Raw genomic sequence first — 21,032 nt, 5'->3', positions numbered from 1 at the left:
GTTTACAGGTTATTTAATAGTCGAGGCGTCGTTTGAAGCTTGGCAATATCCTGAAAGACGCAGGAATAAGTAGTAGGATTTAAGAGTGTAATAACGGACAGAAGATGGCAGCAGTCCATCTACAAGGATGCCAGCTGCCATTAAACGCCAAAGAAGAAGAAGAAGCAGCAGTCTTCGGTATCGTATGTCCAAATTCCGGTATTTGTGTCCAAATTCAGGGGCCACATCCTTCGGAGGTAGCACTTATAGAGGCTGACAGACCACGTGACTTTCGCGCATTGCATGCCGGGAACTCGTGGCAAAACAATCCAAGTACCGCATCAAATGCAAGCATTTGCAGCACCGCGAAACGTTCATTCTCCGGTTCCAATACATTCTTGCTTTTTCTTTGGCCCCCAAAAAGGTATGTACAAAACGAAGGAGAACAATGCCGGTCCGTACAAAGACAGACTTGATGAAAAGTCAAAAAAAGATACGAGGAAAAAAATCAAAGGAGTGAAAGGGTTAGACCCTTATGAGCACACAGAGTGGACAAAAGACGTTAGCGTGCTGCCCAACTTTCACCATGCTCAGATTTATAATTATACAGTTCTTGGAGTGAGTGCATACACTCATGAAGTTTTTAGTAACTTCAGGTCACTGCAACAAGCCCAGGTACAGTTTACCGAAGGATGGGTACAGGACCTTGAAATGCACCGTGTAGAACGAAAGACCATCGTACATATCATAAGTTTACCAGTCTCACAAATCGTCTTCATAAATACACATTTGTTAACAGTTTATTAATAGGACCTTTGAGCCCAACGGTAATTAATTAGTAGTGGAAATAATTTCTGGTATACGTTACGGAAATGTAGCAGTGACAATAATATTGTATACTGTAATGCAGTGACTAGTTGATTATCAAAATAATCATTTGTGGCAGCCCTACTGTGAATGATTATATTGCACCACCCAGCAAAAAGTCTCCGCAAATATATCACCTATTGGACTGAAGATTGTCGGCTGGAAAATTTTTACATATGCCCAACCTTAGTGGAGATAGGTTTATCAGTCTGTGGGGATGTTTTGCCAGACGTTTTACTCACCTGAGGATAGGAGCAGTGGTCAGAGTCACTTCCTGCCAGCACAGCTGAAGCTTCTTCCTCTAGCTCCTCATCTTCCTCCAGAACATCAACCAGAGACACCGTCTGTTCCTCACACATCCTCCTCTGCTCAGGTACACAAATAGGTCACCATGGTGAGGGGCAGAGCAGTAAGAATTACTGGCTAGACACAGATCAATATACAGTCAGTAATATATCCACAAACACAACTAGCTGAAAGTCAGTGAATGCTGCTTGGTTTGCAGTCCTGAATGTCACGGCACAAACAGGATTCACTGCACTGTTAATGTTAGCTATGTTATATTGCTGCCTCTGTACGTAGTCAGCGAAGTGCGCGTACTACGAAGCGTACGGTGTTCCAGATCTACTGGCGTTTAGATCAACTGGCGTTGGTCGAACAGATGTGTGGCAGTCTTGCGTTTCAGGAGCTGCTACCGACAAACCAGCAAAAAAAACGCCAAATGTGTCACCTGTGACACTTGTGAGGTTATCTCAAACACACTCCGTCAGTCTTGATGCTGTTGAACAACAAAATGTTTAAAAATGTGGCGAGTTTACCTGGTGATATCCTCACGCGCGGCGCGACGCGATCGCGAAAACAGCAAACAAGTAACACCACGCCGATGTTGTTCACAGGACAGCAAGAGTAAACGATCGGGAGACTCTTGTCGTCATTATCGTTCTCCTGGCACGGTTTATTTCTCCGAATTCAGCGTTTTTGCTTCATAACTACAGCGTGCAGTTTACTTTGTGCACTAACATGGAGTCGAGTCAACCAGCGCCACCTCTGGCCAAGTGCCACAGCCTACAGCCAGATCAACTGGTGACACACATCTGCAGCACGTTTGAATTCGTGTCATGCACATTTGTACCTTTCAATTGTGTCTGTTTGTGCGTCATGCAAATAAACCTTTGAAATTAATGAAATGATATCATGTATTTATTATCAGCCTACATTTGTACAAAATGCCAAATGACATACACATAGTCATAAGAATCACCATCCTGATATCAATACTTTGGCCCATAAGAAAAATGTGGTGAACAAATATATGACACACTAACATTTCACCAGTGTTGTAACATCACATGTCGTTAGCATAGTCTGCCTGTGTCTTCCCTCTGCAAACGAACATGTAAGAGTTGGTTGTGATATACAGTCTGCATAAGTGTGGTCAATCTAATAAACATTTGTAAGGAGATGGCAGTTACTGTGAATGTACAGCAGGTGATTAGTAATAAACAGTCAGACAATGACTCTGACAATCTCATTCAGTCTTGCAGAATGAATGCACCTTCTGTGGAAAGTGGTACCACACAGTGTGTGTGGACTTCCCCTGTGCAGAAGGCGACTACAAATGTTGTGGGTGCTAAATAAACAGAAAAAAATGATCCCTGTTGTCTTTGCTTACTGATTGTTTTCAGTGTTGACAATCCACATTGCTGGCATTGCATCTTTCAACATGTTTGTTGGTAGATTTGGATGTACCAGGGGTTAGTGCAGCCACTCAGCCTCTACTCAATGTGATCATAGCAGCAGGTGCAGATGTGTCACAAGTTAATCTAGTAGTAGGCTATGGCAGTAGTGGACTGAGCTCCATTTGAAACTGCTCCAGCTGCTGCGTGATAGTGGATCTGCTACAAATTGAAGATCATAAGCAAGTTTTGGAAATTAACCCTTGTATTATGTTGAAGAACAAACAATTGACATTGATTTTATTGCGGGTCATTTAGATCCGTACTGTGTAAATCCACTCAGAATTATCCAAAAACTGCAATAAAACAATAGCAACTTTATTTCCCATCAGATAAACATGTAGAACACAGACATACAACATAACTATTTTAGGAACAATTTGGTTTTTCGTTCTTACAAACACGTATTTTGAACTTGCCCAACGTTCTCAGTTTTTCAATGCTCAACATTTTCGATTTTGTCCACATGATGGACAGAATGTAACTGTGTGCTTTCTGCAGATGTACTTCTTGCATTTCTCACAAAAAGTGCTTGTTTTAAAACAGGAATCTTCCCAACTAAGATTTAAAACAAAAGATTTCTACGTCTCCTCCAGTCTCACAAACAGATGACAAACCAAGCGACACACCTGAGTCACTGACTTTATATATAACTACCAACTCTCCAGCCATGTTGATGAATTGCGTATATTGGCTGGAAATATTAATTTCCAGGGAAAGGACACAGGCAGACGATGCTTACATGATGTGATGTGACAACACTAATGAAATATTGATGTGTCATATTTGTCCAAGGTGTATTTCATTGTTATGGGAAAAGAGAATATCAAAATCATGATGCCCAATTGGAGTGGTGATTTCTATGACTTTGTGTATATAATTTGGAATTTTGTACAAATGTAGGCCAATAAGGAATATATGATATCATTTCATTCATTTCAAAGGTTTATTTGCATGACGCACAAACAGACACAATTGAAAGGTACAAATGTGTTGTGCAAGAAACGAAATCAAACGTGGTGCAGATGTGTGTCACAGGTTGATCTGGCTGTAGGCTGTGGCACTTGGCCAGAGGTGGCGCTGGTTGACTCGACTCCATGTTAGTGCACAAAGTAAACTGCTCGCTTTAGTTGTGAAGCAAAAACGCTGAAACCGGAGAAATAAAACGTGCGAGGGGAACGATAACGACGACAAGAGTCTCCCGATCGTTTACTCTTGCTGTCCTGTGAACAACATCGGCGTGGTATTAATTGTTTGCTGTTTTCGCGATCGTGTCGCGAATGAGGATATCACCAGATAAACTCGCCACATTTTTAAACATTTTGTTGTTCAACAGCATCAAGACTGACGGAGTGTGTTTGAGATAACCTCACAAGTGTCACAGGTGACACATTTGGCGTTTTTTTGCTGGTTTGTCGGTAGCAGCTCCTGAAACGCAAGACTGCCACACATCTGTTCGACCAACGCCAGTTGATCTAAACGCCAGTAGATCTGGAACACCGGCGACAATCAATAAGCATGTTAACGGTTAGCGCCAGTTAGCACCAGCCCGCATCCTCGGTAAATACGAACGGGCAGCGTGCTTAATGCTAAGGCTGCTCGCTCTGAGAACAAAAACACTCACCGATCTAGGGTCAGATTGCTCCGCTTGACTGTGAACTAGTCGATGAAGCACCAAGAATAAATAATCAAGTCCGATGTTCTGATGTGTGTCATCGAGCTGCTAGCTACCATTAACCAATGACAACTTCCGGTTCACTTCTTCAGATCGTATTTGGCGGGACGGTGAGGCGAGACGTCACCGGAACAAAAACACAAATAAAATTCGTAAACAGGTCAAGCTCCACTGTACGGAAGCGTATGCTGCCACCCAGGCAAAAGAAAAATACAAGTGTATCACGTTATAACGTGAAAGGTTTATTGTTCTAACAAGATACTTTTCCTGTTTGTACAATATACTATCATGTTTGTACAATATACTTTTCACGTTTGAACAACATAATATCACGTTATTACAATATACATAATTATCACGTTCGTAAAATATAGGATCACGTTCGTACAATATAAATATTATATACTGAGTCTGAATATTAATAACGTTTATAATAATTACCTGATAAATAAAATAAAAAATAAGCTAAGCGCTGTGTCGCGTTCACGTGTTTAACGAATGTCCTCCTACAACTGATTAAAGCGCAGCTTTCATTCCAAACATGACTCATCAGCAAAGTTTGACCCCTGAAACTTTAAAGCCCGTTATTGTAAACTATTACTCAGTTCCACATGACGAGGATTTTTTGATAAATAAATCATAAAGCGAACCTGAAAGTAGTAGATGTCCGCGATGACGTCATCGAGGAAGATGGCGTCGCTGCGGACAGAGCTGAGACTCAGAGATGGGCAGAGGCAGACGGTCAGCGTGCAGGTAGAAACAGACCTTAGCTCTTTGATACGCGGAATCTCCGAGCTGAACCAGAACGTGTCGCAGCTGCTCAGCGAGCTTGTTGAGCGTGAAAAAGTATGCGCACAAGGTGAGCTACAAAAAACTACCTGTGAACAGGCGTAACAGAAAGATAGCTAGATGTGCTGAACGAGCTTCTAGGCCTCTGTTTTATTACCTGCTAAACAAATCTAGCAGAGGGTATCAAAGGCACTGAGCCTGACTCGGAGTGATGCCGTGAGTACTTAGAGCAGGGGTGGGGAACTCCAGGCTTCAATTCCCCGTGAAGCGGGAGTAATGAAATACATGTACCGGGGTTACATATTTAACATACAAAATATGAGTAACTGTATTCCGTTGCAGTTTAAATAGGTGGTAATCAGAATACAGTTGCTTTGTTGGAATAAATGGAATACACGGCGGTCATTTCCTGTTTCATATGTTAGGCTATCCCCTCTCCTTCCCCAATTTTGGTGATTAATGTGGTCGGGCGTAAGTTTAGCTTAGTTGGGTGAGCATGTAGTAGTGGTGGGTAGAACTTTGTGCCACCAGAAACTGAATTTGAATAAGTTAAATTCGAATTTGAATTGCTCAGATTGAATCTGAATTGTAACTTGAATAAATGCTTTTTAAAACTAAATTTGAATTAGCCTAATTTGAAATTTAATATATTGGTTTGAAAATGATTGTCACTAAATTGAAATTGAATTTTATATTTAGAAAATGAATTCATTTGCTTTGAAACTGTATTTTATCCTTTAAAAATGTAGCTTTCAAATAATTTCAGTTTCACTTCTCACCATTCAGTTTCATTTCTAAAATTCAATTTCAGTTCCAAAATTCAGTTTTTTTGGGACTTACATCTGGTTCCGGTGTTGTGCCAAAAACTGATTGCTCGTATTTAAACTGCTAAAGCTGCAATCAGTTTTTGGCAGTGACTTTTGTATATATTTTATTTATGCAGTTAAAAGAATGTCTCGTTGACATTAAAAATGTCTTTTGTGAGAGTAAACTGGCCAAGAAGAAAGCAGAAATTGCAACAAATATTACAATCATTCTGTAAATATATTTTAAGTGGACAAAAAGGACCGGATTGGTTATAATGTAAGTACAATAACAGAGTTATAAAGATAGTTGAAAAACAGGTCATTTTTAAATTTTATATATAACCCCTTTGTAAACCATGTTCACCGAAGTCATCTTTACGTATGTTGGTAAATAATTAAAAAGACATAAAAACACATGGAAACATTAGAAATCAGTTTTTGGCAGGCGATCACTTTTTGACACAACACCTGTTCCAGAGCAATCGAGCACAGGTTAATAGAACTACGTTTTACCAGTGGACCGAACGTGTTACTGTCAGGAATCTATAGCATCTTGAGCTGGAGCTGGATTAAGACTTCAGAATTCATTTGTCTTTTTTTTCTTCTTTTTTCCTTTCCTTGATGATCCAGGTGTCTTGAACCTTTTCCAGAAAGCATCCAGACATGAATCGACTTGTCAGGGCAAAAAGATTCAACTGTTTCCCCATTAATGGAGACTTGCATGCAGTCATTCAGTGTTTCAGGGTGTAGAGATGTGTTTTCTTCACTCGGTTCATGCAAGAAAGTCCTCTCTCACAGATGGCTGTTGATGGACTAAGTGTCAGCATTAATTTCAACAGCAACAAGATATGAGAGAGGTGTTCTGGATTCTCAGAAAGGAGATCTCTGTACAAGCAATATACTTTGCTACCCCGGTGTTCTGCAAGCCACATTTTTAGATCCATCTGCTCTTGTGGAATTTTCTCTTTCTATTCTGCATCTAGCAAACAGGCAAAATGTGTGACAAGATAATCCACCTCTTCATCCCCATAATTCGCCAACTCTTTTCTAGGGTAGGGAAGAGTGGGAGGGTCAAAAACCTTGAAACTAGAGAGAGGTTTTTCCACGCAGATTTTTAAATCTGTTGTCCATGTACTTGACTGTGTTGTCAATAATCTTCTGAATCTCTGCACCAAAGGTGTCTCTGTCTGTGCCCTCACCTCTTCTAGTAGGTCGCTGACTTTTTGTTAGCTGAGTTCCACAGTAGCAAATGCTACCATCCTGGTTCGCTGTGAACTTTGTGTCCAAGGGTTTCTGATATTCTCCTGGTTTTGTTTTCAGGCTGAGTAAGCGTGATGTGGTGCTCTCAACTAACTGATTTGTTTAGGTGTAATGTTTAGGTTTTTGTTTTTTTTGTTTTGGGGGGGGGGGGGGGTGTTAGGTTTTCATGCTGAAAATCAGTACAGCACTTGGATAAGATGGTACTGTAGTCCAACATGAAATGCAGGAATGCAGAATGCAGAAACAAATTTCTCAGTCTTCATTTTCTGCACCACCCCCTTAGCCTTGGCTGCATCCTCGGCTTTGACATCACTTCCTTCTGCCATGTTCTCCATATGAACAACAGTGGGAGTGTAATTTTTTTTCCACAGCCTTCAGGCATCTCAGCCAGCTTGGAACCCACTGTGTGCTCTTCAGGCCATTGAAATGTGGCAGCTTCTCATTTAGCAGTTCACTTATTTCTGTCAGCTCTCTTCGCTTCTTTGGGGAATAGTAGTACACCTTTAAGATGGTTTTCAGTGTAACTTCAAATTTTACCAGACAGTCACAGCTTTTCACGCTACCCAGCACAGCTAGCTCTAGTTTGTGTGCCACACAGTGGATTGTTATGATGTGGGGTATCCTCTGTTTCAGTCTCCCAGCTACTCCTGTTTTCTCACCCATCATCACTGCAGCACCATCAACATTTGCACACACTACTTTCTTTTTCCACGTGTCTTCTGTGATACCCATGGTGTTCACTGCTTCTCAATAGCCTCTAAAATACCTGCAGCATTTGTACTCTTGACTGGCTGAAATTTGATCATGTATGTAGCTATGTCACTATTATCTCTCACATACCTGACATGAACCAACTCCTGTTCTATTATACCAGTGTCTGTACTGCCATCTGCAAGAATGGATAAGAACCTGCTTTCTTGAATTTCCTTTTTATTCTAGTCTCTTGAAGTTTGTGCTACTGCTCCAATAAACTCTCTGCAAGCATGGTCATTGTGGAACCAAGATCTAGGCCATTTGCTATTTGAAGTTTGCAAAGACTGCTAAATTTTGCCAATGGTAGTTCACTCTTTACCACATAGTACGCAGTTCTAAACAGCTTTTTCAGGACTTCTTGTTGTGCTTGGTTTATTTTTAGCATGTTTTTTGCAATGGGTGTTTGTTCTGGGAAAGATGCTGCAGACTGAGCACCAATGCATTTCTTGTGATGCAGAAATTTCTCATGGGTTCTGATGGGGTCTTTCCTAAAATTACTGGTCCCAACACACCCGGCAGAACATCATGTTATTCACCTTGTCATATTCCAGCCACAGAAATTCTTTTGTCCATGAAACCAAAAAACTGCGCTTTCTTTTTGCCTCGTAGTCTGATTTGTCGTAACTTTTCCGCTTTGTGGTAGGCCTTTCTTTGCCTGTCCCTTCTTCATCCTGACCTGTCTTTTTTGGCTCAGCAGAACTAAAATACCTGCGTAAATCCATTTGTTTTTACACATTGTCAAGAAATATACTCTAAAACACTTCTTCAGTAAAGACTCAGAGAAGAGAAACACACAGAACTTCTTGCTAGCAAGGGCAGCCTCCAGAACTGAGACTCGCGCTGAGAAACTGCCCCGGTCTTTATTTATACTTCAGTAAGCATTTGTTCCTTACATTGGAATGTGGAGGTGTACGTGTGTGTGTGTGTGTGGGGGGGGGGGGGTCAGAGTGTGGCCCCATAAACGACTTCCCTTAACCTGCTGGTCTGGAAAATCCAACAGTTCATCCATATGTAAAGAAGGCACTTAAACTAAAACTGACATAGCTACGTTAATCCTACCGTAAAACAATAAGACAAGCTACGACCTCTCTCATGCTCCTATATGTGGGGGTGAACACCCTAGAATGTTACAGACCTCCTAGGATGAGACATTCTTTCAATATGCACAAAGTTCTACCCATAATGTAGTCATATATTGCTTGGCTGAGAGCGGGCCACGTTCGAGTACTGTTTTTGTTTTTTTTTAATTTTTTTTTTACTCAATTTCTATCTGGGATTAATGCAGTTTCTCTGATTCTAATTGCTGGAAACCCAAACAAAACACGTAATTAGAGTCTGTAATGTAAGGGTCCTGTTAATGCTGGTGGCGTCATTTACATAATGGACCCAGAGCCAGCAGTCCACAGGCAGGAATGCATTTCCGACACCACTTCATAAGAAGAATGTAATGTGCGAAACTTCAGTATGTACTATTGCTGTGTGATTTTTATTACTATTAATGAAGGATACTCTCCACCGAGCTAACATTGTTAGCTGGTGTTAGGTGTGGTTAGTTCACTGCAGACTGTTAGGCCGTTTCTCGATACAGTGGTCCCTCGTATTTCGCGAAAGTTACATTCTAAAAATAACCTGAGACAGGTGAAATCCGTGAAGTAGCCAACTTCATTTTTTACAATTATTATAGATGTCTTAAGGCAGGGGTGTCAAACTCAAATACACAGTGGGCCAAAATTCAAAACTGGAACAAAGTCGTGGGCTAACATTAATATTTATTGAAAAAAAATCTTCCTCCAGATATAAGAATGAATCTTTTCTTATGGACTCAAACAAGTTTTGCTGAAAACTCAATGTAGAACAAGTAAAGCTTAATACTAAACTATATATAACTTATATAAACATATATATAACTTAATATTGCACACATGTAAAACCGAAATTCCACTTAAATTTCTCCCGTACCCTGCCCACCAGTCCACTCCTTTGACTCCACATCAGTGGAATTCATTTCTTAAATAAAAATTGTATTTGCAGCCTTCTGAATTAAATTTTAACAGTAAACTTTTTCCACAGGCTAATAGTAAATATAAAAAAAAAATTTTTAAAAAGCAATTAAATAATAAAAGTATCATTGAACGTGAAACCATTCAAGCCCATGTCTGGGAGTAGTAAGAAAATGTGCACAAAACATGTTAATTATAGCTGGGTTTGCTGCACACTGATCTACTCTGATGTGTCTAAGCCAGGTATCTGGCTTAGACACATCCTCAATTTCTGGGCTCAGGCTCTGAGCTGAGGAAATCATCAGGATCGAGTGAAGGTGTTCATCGGTCAGACACTGTGTCAGGGATCATACTTTGACTTCAGCGTGTGAAGTTCAATCAGCTCCATTTGGAAGTTTGTTGGTGCGTTTGCAACCATCTTGATGCATGCAAAAGGATTACTGAGCAGTTCAAATTGACATTTCTGGGCATCAGAGTCGGCAAATCGCTGGGTAAACTCAGCACTGAGTACACAGAGTTTTTCAGCAAACTGTGCACATGGGAGCACAGCAGATCTGCATGTTCATCGTGTGGCAGCAGGGAAAATGGTCCAGGTTTCCTTGTAGCATCGGATTCTGCCACAGGCACAATTTAGTTTTAAAAGCCCTCACTGCAGTGTACACGTGATGATACGCCCCCGTCCCTGAAGCTGTAGGTTCAGCGCATCGAGATGGTTTGTGATGTCACACATAAAGGCCAGCTCACACAGAAACTCTTGCTTCCTGAGCTCAGCGGTGTCTTGCCCTTTGCTTTCCAGAAACTGAAATATTTCCTCACGTAGCTCGAAATACCTGTTCAGTACTTTTCCTCGACTTAACCATCTCACCTCTGTGTGATACGGCACATCTGCGTATTCCAAACCACACTCCTCAAAAAAAGATTTGAACTGGTGCTGATTCAGACCTTTGGCTCTCATAAAGTTAACTACTCGTGTTACTGGGGTCATAACATAATCCATCTTTAGGGCTGTGCCACAATGCGATTCTTGATGTTTGATGCAGTTAGTGCTGGGTGATATGGAAAAAATATTTATCACGATATGAATTATTTTATATCACGATAACGATATATATAACGATATACCACCTGACCTGTGGTCATCTGGAAAGTACGCTGTCTGTGAACAGCAAGCGCAGCGGGTGGAGTCTTTGTTAATGAAATGGATGGTTACACTCATGTAGGGCTGCGTATCTCCGCTCGTCCATAGGTCAGTCGTCAAGGCATAGTGCACAACACTGCAAACATCCTTCTCTACTTTGGTCTGGCATGCGTCATATAAGCGAGGCAACTCAACTTTCCTGAAGTGCTTACGATTGGGCATAACGTACCTCGGATCAAGGACTTTGACGAGGTCACGAAAGCTGTCCTTCTCAACTACATAAACAGGGGCCATGCCTTTACAAATGTAACGCGAGATGGCTCGCTGTGGTTTGTTTATGGCGCTGGGACGTTTTCTCATAAGAGCCTTGTATGAAAGACTGCTGTATCTTCGGCTGGCTATAGTTTTTCTTTTCCCAACTTGCTGCAAAGAAACAGCATGTGCATCAAAATAAACTATTTCCAACAGTGTAATTTGAGTTCTAAGCATCCCAGAAATGATACAGAAAAGCATAAAGTCAAACATAACTTTTAAAAACACCAGCATAGGCTTATAAGGCCCTGAAGGTAAAAAACGAAATTTTCTGCAAAAATGACGTCACTTCTGGTTTCGGGCAGGTAATGGCGGACAAGGAATAGTTCACGCTGACCAACAACAACACTTCCAACATAGGAAGTGTTATGAATAGCTGATCGGATCGGCAAAGCGTGATTCTGGAATATTATGTTTTTGTTGCTGCAAGTGCTTTTTATGCAATTTTTGCAAAGCTATATGTGGAAAGAAACCGTGACCTAGGACAAGCTGATGGCATGAGATGTAAGTACAACTCCTCCAGTTTCCTATGCAAAAAATAATAATTATTGCGCTAGCTTACATGGTTCCAGTTCTACAGGGATTTAAAAATAATTAGGCAAAACGGAGCATGCCCGCTCCGACCGGTTTTAAAGGGTTAATGATATATTTTATGTCATAATTTATAAAATTAGGTTAGAAACGATAGAAGACAAATGGCACGATAGACACTTTTCTATCGTCCAAACGATATATATCGTCATATCGCCCAGCACTAGATGCAGTGATAAACATTTAGCTCACCTGCACAGTTCTCCGCTCGCATCTTCTCCCGTACCCTGCCCACCAGTCCACTCCGTTGACTCCACATCGCTGGTGCACCATCTGTCATTAGCCCCACAAGGTTTTCCCATGGCAACTTAATTTCAGTTACACATTTGGAAACCTCTTCAAATATTTCCTTCCCTGTGGTTGTGCAATGCATTGATTTTAATCCTAGAAGTTCCTCCATAACACAGAGATTTGAGTCCACCCCACGGATGAAGACTGAAAGCTGGGCAGTATCAGAGGCGTCACTGCTCTCATCCACAGCGAGAGAGAATGCAACGAAATGGTTTCCCTTCTCCATCAGCTGGTTATATAGATTGGTGGCAAGTTCACGTGTGCAATCAGCTACTATGTTTTTGCTCAGGCTCACATTTGAAAATGTTTGCTTTTTTCTCTGGGCACACAAGGTCACAAACTTTGATCATTCGCCTTTTCACAAACTCTCCCTCATTGAAGGGCCGGGCTGATTTTGCGATCTCTGCTACCACAATAAAACTAGCCTTTACAGCAGCCTCACTTTGTGATATGGCTTTTTTGAACATAGTCTGTTTTCAAACAAAACTTCTTTTCATCTCTTCTGTTTTCCGACGCCTTTGAATCATGTCCAGGTTCAAGAACCTGGACATTGTCCAGGTTCTTGTCTTGGTGTGTCGTTTCATAGTGTCGTCTAATGTACTCCTTGGTTATAGCCACATTAGCTCCACATACAAGACAAATAGGTCAGTCTTTCACATAGGTAAACAGTAGGGGTGCAACGATACACAAAATTCACGGTTCGGTTCGATACTTTGGTGTCACGGTTCGATATTTTTTCGATACAAAAATTTTTTTCATGCCTTTTTAATTTGTCATTTATTAAAATTATAAATATATATTTTAACTCAAAAGTACAGTTTTTAAATTTAACCCTAACCCTTTTTGCGTGTTTTTTATTTTGACAGCGAATGCGCACCTGCAGACCACTTATGTGCAGCCCTGGTTATTTAGCTCGTCATATTGCAGCCACAGAAATTCTTTTATCCATGAAACCATAAAGCTGCACTTTCTTTTTGCCTTATAGTCTGATTTGTCATAACTTCTCCGTTTTGTGGTAAGCTTTTCTGACCTGTCTTATTTGGCTCAGCAGAACTAAAATATATATCCTGCTGCTTTTACACACGCACTCACATAAGCTCAGAGATTCTCTGCGCGATCAACCTCTCACATGTTTAAGCTTGCTGCGGGAGATTTCACTTGTCATGTTTGCATAGTAAGCTAACGATTAATAAGACGATGTCAGAGGAATTGGTGCACAAATGATCATCACTCACAGATCAGTGCTGTCGCTCTCTATACACAGTTCGCACGATTGCAAAGTGAAAGCAAAAAAACAAGCGCAAATTCAAACGCGATTTCAATGTCACATATTGACAGTGGCTCACCGATGCAAATGACATAATTACCCAGCTACATTTCTGAAAGAATGCAAAAGCATTGACATATATTTTTCCTTCCTACAATAGGCCGACGGGCAGGGCAGAGATAGATTTTGGTAGCCCGACTGAAAAAAATCTCTAGCACCGGGACGTCGGGCTAGAGATATTGTGAGCCCTGTATCTGATTGAGGAATCACTCATCTTTGGAAAAGAGAGTTTATTACAGAGAAATGTCTCTTTCCAAAATAAAAGCTATACTATCCGCTTCTTCTGGGCTATATTCTCAGCAGCATAAGGAGAATCATGTGCTAAATGACTCGGCTAAAGTTAGTAGCATGCTTGCTGTTTTTGTCTTTGCACTAGGATGTAAATGTGCAGTCATATTCGTTGTGTTCCCACTAGTGCTTTCAGGTTAATCTCGTTGAAATGACCTTAACGCCACAACACGGCAAATCTCCGTTAACGAGCTACCGCCGATCGCCCCGTGCATGGGGCTAGACAGCCAACACATTAACGAGCTAACTGCGCTAACACACTAGTTCCCACCCATGTAATTGAGCATTGCATGGCACATCCAACATACTGTTTTACTTTAGTCCATGACTCGCTTACCTTCAGGGTCATACGTCACATGAAAACCAAAATAATTCCAAACGCCAGATCTGAATGAGGGTGGGGGAGGTCCATGTTGCAAGGAGAGCTTAACTTCTGTCTCGCTAGCTTGCCCTGCGCTCTTCCTTCTGACTATGCTGTCTGTGTTGAGCGCTCAGTGGATCTGCGCTCGACAGTGCAGCCTAGGCGGAGTAGTCGAACGCAGATTCACTGAGCGCTCAACACAGACAGCATTGTCAGAAGGAAAGTTGATAAAATAAATTACAAATGTTGTATTGTTCGATACATATGCGTACCGAACCGAAAGCACTGTATCGAACGGTTCAATATCGATACGAATATCGTTGCACCCCTACGGGGCGATCGTGGCTCAAGAGTTGGGAGGTCGCCTTGTAATCGGAAGGTTGCCGGTTCGAGCCCCGGCTTGGACAGTCTCGGTCGTTGTGTCCTTGGGCAAGACACTTCACCCGTTGCCTACTGGTGGTGGTCAGAGGGCCCAGTGGCGCCAGTGTCAGGCAGCCTCGCCTCTGTCAGTGCGCCCCAGGGTGGCTGTGGCTACAATGTAGCTTGCCATCACCAGTGTGTGAATGTGTGTGTGAATGGGTGGATGACTGGATATGTAAAGCGCTTTGGGGTCCTTAGGGACTAGTAAAGCGCTATATAAATACAGGCCATTTACCATTTATTTTACCCTAGTAAACAGATATTCTGTCTCCCACCTGTTCAGAAAGCTCCTGTTTTCTGCCTTTCTTTTTGCCATTTTGGGAGAGGTAGCACGGAAGTATTTGCACAGTTGCTATGGCTACAGTCAACATGTCTCAAGGCTTTTAAACCCCTCACTACACACTTTGTGAACATTTTCACACTTTTCTCTCTTGTTTAAACACTCTCAAAGTTCAAAGCTTCGTAGAAAAATAAGTCCAGTATTACAGAATGAAACCAAAGACCAAGCCCTGTTTTCAGGTCCAGAACATGGGAATAGAACACCTGCGAGAGAATTCACCATTAATGAATCAATGTATGGAAGTGGAGGCAGTGGAAGCAAGAAGAATGAGTTGAGTAAAGTACTTATCTGACGTCTACCTGGATGATTGAGCATGCATCAAGATACTTATCTGACGGTTTTGTTTCGCTTAATAAGCCTTATAATTCAGTGGAGAGGGTGCGCCTCATGGTCCAAAAAATACGGCAACTTCTACCTTCCTTTAGAAGTCCAACTTTTTGTGCAGTGGTTTCTTCCCCTGCCTTTTGGGTGCTACGCAGGTGACTTTGCAAAATGTTTCCTCGACAAACACAATGCGCTGTTAAACCCCCCCCCCCCCCCCCAAAAAAAAAAACATGCAAAATTGCATACAAAAAAAAGCCTCAAAACAGCGAGGCTGCGAAAAGTGAACAGAGTTATAGCAAGGGACCACTGTACTGAGGTACGCGAGTCCGGACTCACAAGGAAGCCCAAACTTCCCAAGAACACAGCGTGATTGTTCTATGGCATTGTATGGCAATGTACATGATGGCATCACTGCTCTGGAGTTTTTACTGCCATTCCCTCTTAATTTAAGTTTGAGTAATATTTGCAATGGAAATTACACATGACATAAAAAAAAATTGCACACAATGTAGTAGATTTCTTTAAGAATTTTTTTTTTTTAAATTATCTTAAGCACTTTGCAAAATTTGCTTTTAAATATCATCTGTTTCACAATGTCTAATAAGCTTCATACAGTTAACCACACTACATGACTAAAACACAAGCTTAATCTCCCTGAATAAACATAGTACACATGTATGCCTGAATAAAAACAAACAAGTGAGATGTTAGAACGCTTTTATTTTTATTTTAGTAAATATTCAAACTTAAAATAAACAGCTGGAGTTTGGAAGAGACTTGAATAAATATTTAAAATATAATCTGATCATTTTTGGAGCAGCCTTCAGGATCTCCACATATTAACATGCTTTTTTTAGACTTGATGGATAGCTTTAACAACCTGCTAGCTACAAATATTCATTTGCAATTCCACATGATTATTAACAGACAAAAAGAAAACATATTAATGATACAGAAATAGTTTTCTATACAAGATCACTGCAAAAAAGTGCAGCCTTACCTGATGTCCACCATACTGTTACTCATTTTATATTAAGATTTAAAAATCTAGTTGGTATTGCTATAGCAAGTAGCCTTCAGTAATAGTAATGTAACACAGCAATACTACATTCATGTAGCTGTAAAACCCATGACAATATATTAAGTATTCCAAAGTATTCAGAATACATTACTGTCATTGAGTAATTTAACAGATTATGTTACAAAATACATTTTGGGTAGGGGTGGGTTTTGATCATTGCTTTCTCGATTAAAATCGATTGTAGCTTGGATAACGTGATATCGATTCATTAAAATCCTGAATCGATTTTTAAATATACATTAATTTTGCCTGAAACGCCAGAATCTCAGTTTAAACCTCACAAAATTTCAACAACCACCAAACAGCTAAAACAGTAAATGAGGGCAGGTAAACAGATTCTGCACAAAGATGTAAACATGCACTGTCGGCTGCTGTTTTCTTTCCTTTTACATACTTCCGACAAGAAATACCAATTTCTGTGTTCAATAGGCTACTGAACTTTGTAAAAATTATGCAAAATTGCAATACGCTTAGCTGTGTCTCTAATAAAACCTCTGTAACTTTGCTCTGCTTCACTTCAGCAGTATCAGGTAATGTTCATAGGTTAATTAATGGTATTCTTTCATTTTTGATCTACTGCAGAATAGTTAAGGTCATCTGCTATAAAATCCCAGGCAAGGAAAATCACCTTCATGTTTTTCTGTGTTTTATCCTCAGTTACTTTGACACAAAGGCATCTGCTGTGATGCTTACACCTTTGATAAAGTCTCACAAGTGTCAGCTTTCTTTTTATAGATATAAAAATATGGAAATGTACTGATACGTGATAAGAATTATAATATTTCTGATTGTCTGATGCAAAATTTCCCCAATTCAAATCAAATCGTGGATCGATTCAATTCAAGACCTTGTGAATCGGAATCGAATCAATTCTAGAAATCTGTGACGATACCCAGCCCTAATTTTCGGCCATGTATTCTGTAATGTGTAGTGGAATACATTTTAAAAATAACCTTCCTAACACTCCCTGCAGGTTTTCGACATCACCCTGGGTTAACACACCTGAATCACATGATTATTTCATTACCAGCCCTCTGGAGAACTTCAAGAGATTTTGAGTACCTCATACCTCCTATTCCAAATCTCTTTGCCTACCAATATAAAGGGAAGGTTAAATAGGAGAATTGCTAAGGACTTAAGATAAGAAAAGAGAAGAGAGACCCCTGAGAATTGGTAACTTCATACAATTGGAATGGCTTTACACTCATCTCTCATTAACGATATGACGTAAGATGTTTGCCATGTTGAAACTACAATGTGCTGGAGAAGGACTACAAAACACATCTTAGTTCATAACGTGTTCTAACCCTGTTGTTGAACAGACTGTTAAAATATCCTTCATTACAGAGGCTGGAGTTTTAAAGGAGGAGGAACATTTAGGGTCAGATTTACTGATGTCTGCGGAGCGCAAAGTCTTCTTTCTGTTAAAAATCTGCTGTATGTATTAAAGATGCTCATAGTCAGATTGTGATTGAAAGTTGTGAACAGTAGGATCTTTGGACTTGTGCATATGTATTTGTAAGCCTTTCACTTTCAACAGAAGAGTATTTAAACAATTCTGAGCACATTGTTTACTGCAAATTGCACAACCTTAACACGGAAAAAATTGCCCTGCGAGACACTTCCAAAAATTGAAGCATCTCGCCATTTTCAGAGACAAACATTGAACCTGAGCTCACACTGGCTTATTTTGGTTAGCACTACAAAGGAGAGCCAACACTTCAGACAGTGGTGCTTAGACAACAACCTCATCCTGAACATCCACAATCTGATCCGGAGTTTGTGCTGATGATTAATGACACAAACACGGTTCTACGTACAGCTGGTTTGTTTTATTCTCAGAAGAAAAAAAAATACAAAAAAACAATGTTTAAAACATAATCGTACCAGTGCACACCTGAGCACTGACCTCTGCCTGTGTCCTTTTGTCAATGTTTGTTTTCACTTCATAAAGGTTTCATTTAAAATAAATAAATAAATATGAGCACTGATGAATGTCAGTGCTAAACACCTGTAGCACCTGTCTCACCTGATCAAACAATCAGAATCACTAACTGTGATATTGTCACTGAAGACCTATTGTTGGTGGATTGAGCGCTTTGATTGGTGAATTGGCAGGATGCTGGTTACTGCAGGTGTCTGATGCTCCAGGTTCAATGTAGAATCATCACCTGTCTGTTTCACCTGTCACAGATGAGGACGAAGAAGACAGCAGTGAAGAGGACGAGAAAGCTGAGGAAGAAGAGAACTGTGAAGTGCATCCTCCCTCAAAAAGATCACGAACCTGAAACACCTGAGAACACTTTCACATTGATTTTTCTTTTTTTAAATTGACGACACAATAAAGATGTCAAGGTAAACAGTGTTTCATGTGACTCATTAAATAGAGAAAAGTACCACATTTCGGAGGAATCCTGCTCACCGATTGGCTGTGAGGTTTTCAGTTAACCTTAACCTAAATAATGTATCAGGTAACCATGGCAACATCACTGCATTGTCAGTAAACAAATAACTAATGCAAATAAAGTGACTCACAGCCAAGCAACAAATCACAACACATTACTGATGTCACAACAGAAAAAAAAAAAAAAAAAAAAAACAGAGGGGAAAAAGACTGGTTGCCACTGGTGGGAGGGGCTTTTTTCACAGGGTGCTGTGAGTCTGTACTGAGAGCGGCAGAACTTCCTGTCAGGCCGCAATCAGGGCAAAACTTGTAGGAGTGTTTAAAAGGCACACAGGAAATGACATCACAAACTAGTCCTGCTGTCATCCCACCCCTCATCACGTGGGAGGCTCTCTGATTGGTCGTCCCCTACGTGTCAATGAGCGATCCTGCTGCCCTGTGATTGGCCAATTTGGCGGCATGGCGGCGGCTGTACAGAAGGGCGATACAGACAGGAAGCACACAGTATCCAACAGCGCGGGGGTCCGCCCTTGTGCACGAGAACAAGAAGAGAAAGAGCTGCAAGTATGGCAGCAGGAAGATCAATGCCCACATCCACACAGGAAGTAGTGATCCATGGACAGTGATAGCAGGAGGTGGAGCCGATGGGCTGGTACCTGCTCTCTGCACACGTTCCAAACTAAAGCTGTGGACCTCAAAGATGTAGTACGCCGCCATGACGCTGAGCAGCAAGTAGAAAGCCACACCCACCCATCCCATCCTCTGACGGAAGTTCATCATCCTCCATACTGCGGAAGAAACAGATTAAAAATCAAAACAAGATCAACATTCATCAGTGCTCTTATATCCAGTAACAGGTCAGAGGTCATTACATCATCCAAAAGAGCAAATCAACAATCAATGTTAGGATCAATGAAATAACTACTCCATCAGTGCTGAGATAAACAATCTCTGCCCCTGTCAATTTCAATTCCATCTGATTTAAATCTAAGAAACAGTTTGTCACTGGAGACTGCAGGTTTTAATGTTCAGTTAATAATAATAATAATAATAATAATAATAATGGATTGGATTTATATAGCGCTTTTCAAGGCACCCAAAGGCACACAATGCCACTATTCATTCACTCTCGCATTCACACACTGGTGGAGGCAAGCTACGGTTGTAGCCACAGCTGCCCTGGGGCAGACTGACAGAAGCCAGGCTGCCATATCGCGCCATCGGCCCCTCTGGCCAACACCAGTAGGCGGTAGGGTAAAGTGTCTTGCCCAAGGACACAACGACCAGGACAGAGAGCCCGGGAATCGAACCGGCAACCTTCCGGTTACAGATATGCTTCCCAACCCCCTGAGCCACGGTTCCCACCTTAGTCAATTCACTTTTCATCTAATCCAGGTGTGGAGAACTCCAGCCTCAAGAGCCCTCGAGGACTGGAGTTCCCCCACCCCCGATCCAATTCAAAGTATGCCAACATGTAGCTCCGTGCACTAATTTACTTTAACAGAGAGCTGTGGTTTCTGCACCAGACTATTCATTTTTCTCTAATCCAAACTGTGCTAGCATGTAGCTCTGCGTCTTTGTTCTGATTTATTTCAACTTAGCGCTGTGAGCTTTGTACCAGACTCCATTCATTTTTTATCTGATTTAACGCCTGCTAATAGCTGTGTGTCTTTGGCCCTCTTTCCTGCTGCCATAGATGCTCGCACGGCTTCCCTGTAGATGACACACTGAGCTGCTTCCTGCCGGCCTCCATCTTCCTCTCTGCCTGTTAGCTCATGTTTTCTTACCTTCCTTCGCGCTGATATTTCAAATTAAAATCCAGCTGCAGGATCGTGTTTTGAACGCTGTTGTTCCCGTGAAGTCTCGTCTCTCTCTTCCGGGTAAGTCACCTGATGCCAAAGGATTACGTCATGTGTTACACAGTGCCGCCTGCTGTTTAAACAGCGTCATTACACATCAGCGCGTTAATACTACAAGTCAGTATGAAATCAAATATAACTGCATACAAACTGATTTTAATCATTTTCATGTTCGTTTGTCTTTGTTCACTTTTACTTGTTTCTGTGGCAGTTTGGATCCTTCATTGAATAATCTTATAGTTGAGAGTCTCAGATGATAAAATTCAGCTGATAATTTAATGAAATTTCATTAATTTAATGAAATCATCAAATATAAGCCATCAAGTTCTTCAGTGTCCTAATCATAAAGCTGTGATATTGATCAGTCTGTTCTCTCACACAGTTGGATTTTAAGACAGTTTTTCTTTGCCTTCAAACAGCCTAAACTTTAT

General features: G+C 41.0%; 3 protein-coding genes across 5 annotated transcripts in view; 1 reads left to right on the top strand and 2 right to left on the bottom strand.

Annotated features, from left to right (window-relative positions):
• Positions 1–4,965, bottom strand: part of ubr7 (ubiquitin protein ligase E3 component n-recognin 7) — a 37,867-nt gene extending 32,902 nt beyond the window's left edge. The window contains exons 1-3 of one of the 3 annotated variants that reach the window (XM_085432830.1): positions 4,699–4,838; positions 4,207–4,343; positions 1,089–1,269 (exon numbers count right to left, since the gene is read on the bottom strand). In XM_085432830.1, the coding sequence (XP_085288956.1) occupies positions 1,089–1,205 (117 nt within the window). In that variant the 5' untranslated portion in view covers positions 1,206–1,269; positions 4,207–4,343; positions 4,699–4,838. Of the gene's footprint in view, positions 1–1,088; positions 1,270–4,206; positions 4,344–4,698; positions 4,839–4,907 lie in introns of those variants that run through there. The other 2 variants (XM_085432829.1, XM_085432831.1) reach the window with 2 other exon arrangements.
• LOC146692664 (uncharacterized) lies at positions 4,921–18,698 on the top strand. Its single transcript, XM_085432835.1, has 2 exons — positions 4,921–5,116; positions 18,532–18,698. Exons 1-2 carry the CDS (start codon positions 4,921–4,923, stop codon positions 18,624–18,626), a joined length of 291 nt encoding a protein of 96 aa, XP_085288961.1. The 3' UTR covers positions 18,627–18,698.
• Positions 15,958–20,849, bottom strand: lyset (lysosomal enzyme trafficking factor). Its single transcript, XM_085432834.1, has 2 exons — positions 20,530–20,849; positions 15,958–19,530 (listed from the first exon to the last, which is right to left on the bottom strand). The coding sequence occupies exon 2, from the start codon at positions 19,520–19,522 to the stop codon at positions 19,151–19,153; it is 372 nt and encodes a 123-aa protein (XP_085288960.1). The 5' UTR covers positions 19,523–19,530; positions 20,530–20,849; the 3' UTR covers positions 15,958–19,150.
• Between the last annotated feature and the right edge of the window lie 183 nt (positions 20,850–21,032).

The sequence above is a fragment of the Copadichromis virginalis genome, linkage group LG15 (assembly GCF_057382275.1).
Source record: "Copadichromis virginalis isolate Kocher_CV1m ecotype Utaka linkage group LG15, C_Virginalis_male_GT1.1, whole genome shotgun sequence".
In the NCBI taxonomy this organism is placed as follows: Eukaryota; Metazoa; Chordata; class Actinopteri; order Cichliformes; family Cichlidae; genus Copadichromis; species Copadichromis virginalis.
Note: the sequence above shows the minus strand (reverse complement) of the source record. Positions and strands in the feature narration are given on the sequence as shown.

Bases quoted from the DNA above. Each gene is read 5' to 3' on its own strand.
- lyset (XM_085432834.1), bottom strand. From the start codon at position 19,522: ATGATGAACTTCCGTCAGAGGATGGGATGGGTGGGTGTGGCTTTCTAC.
- LOC146692664 (XM_085432835.1), top strand. From the start codon at position 4,921: ATGTCCGCGATGACGTCATCGAGGAAGATGGCGTCGCTGCGGACAGAG. The intron at 5,117-18,531 runs GTGAGCTACAAA...CACCTGTCACAG, and splicing joins TGAAAAAGTATGCGCACAAG to ATGAGGACGAAGAAGACAGC.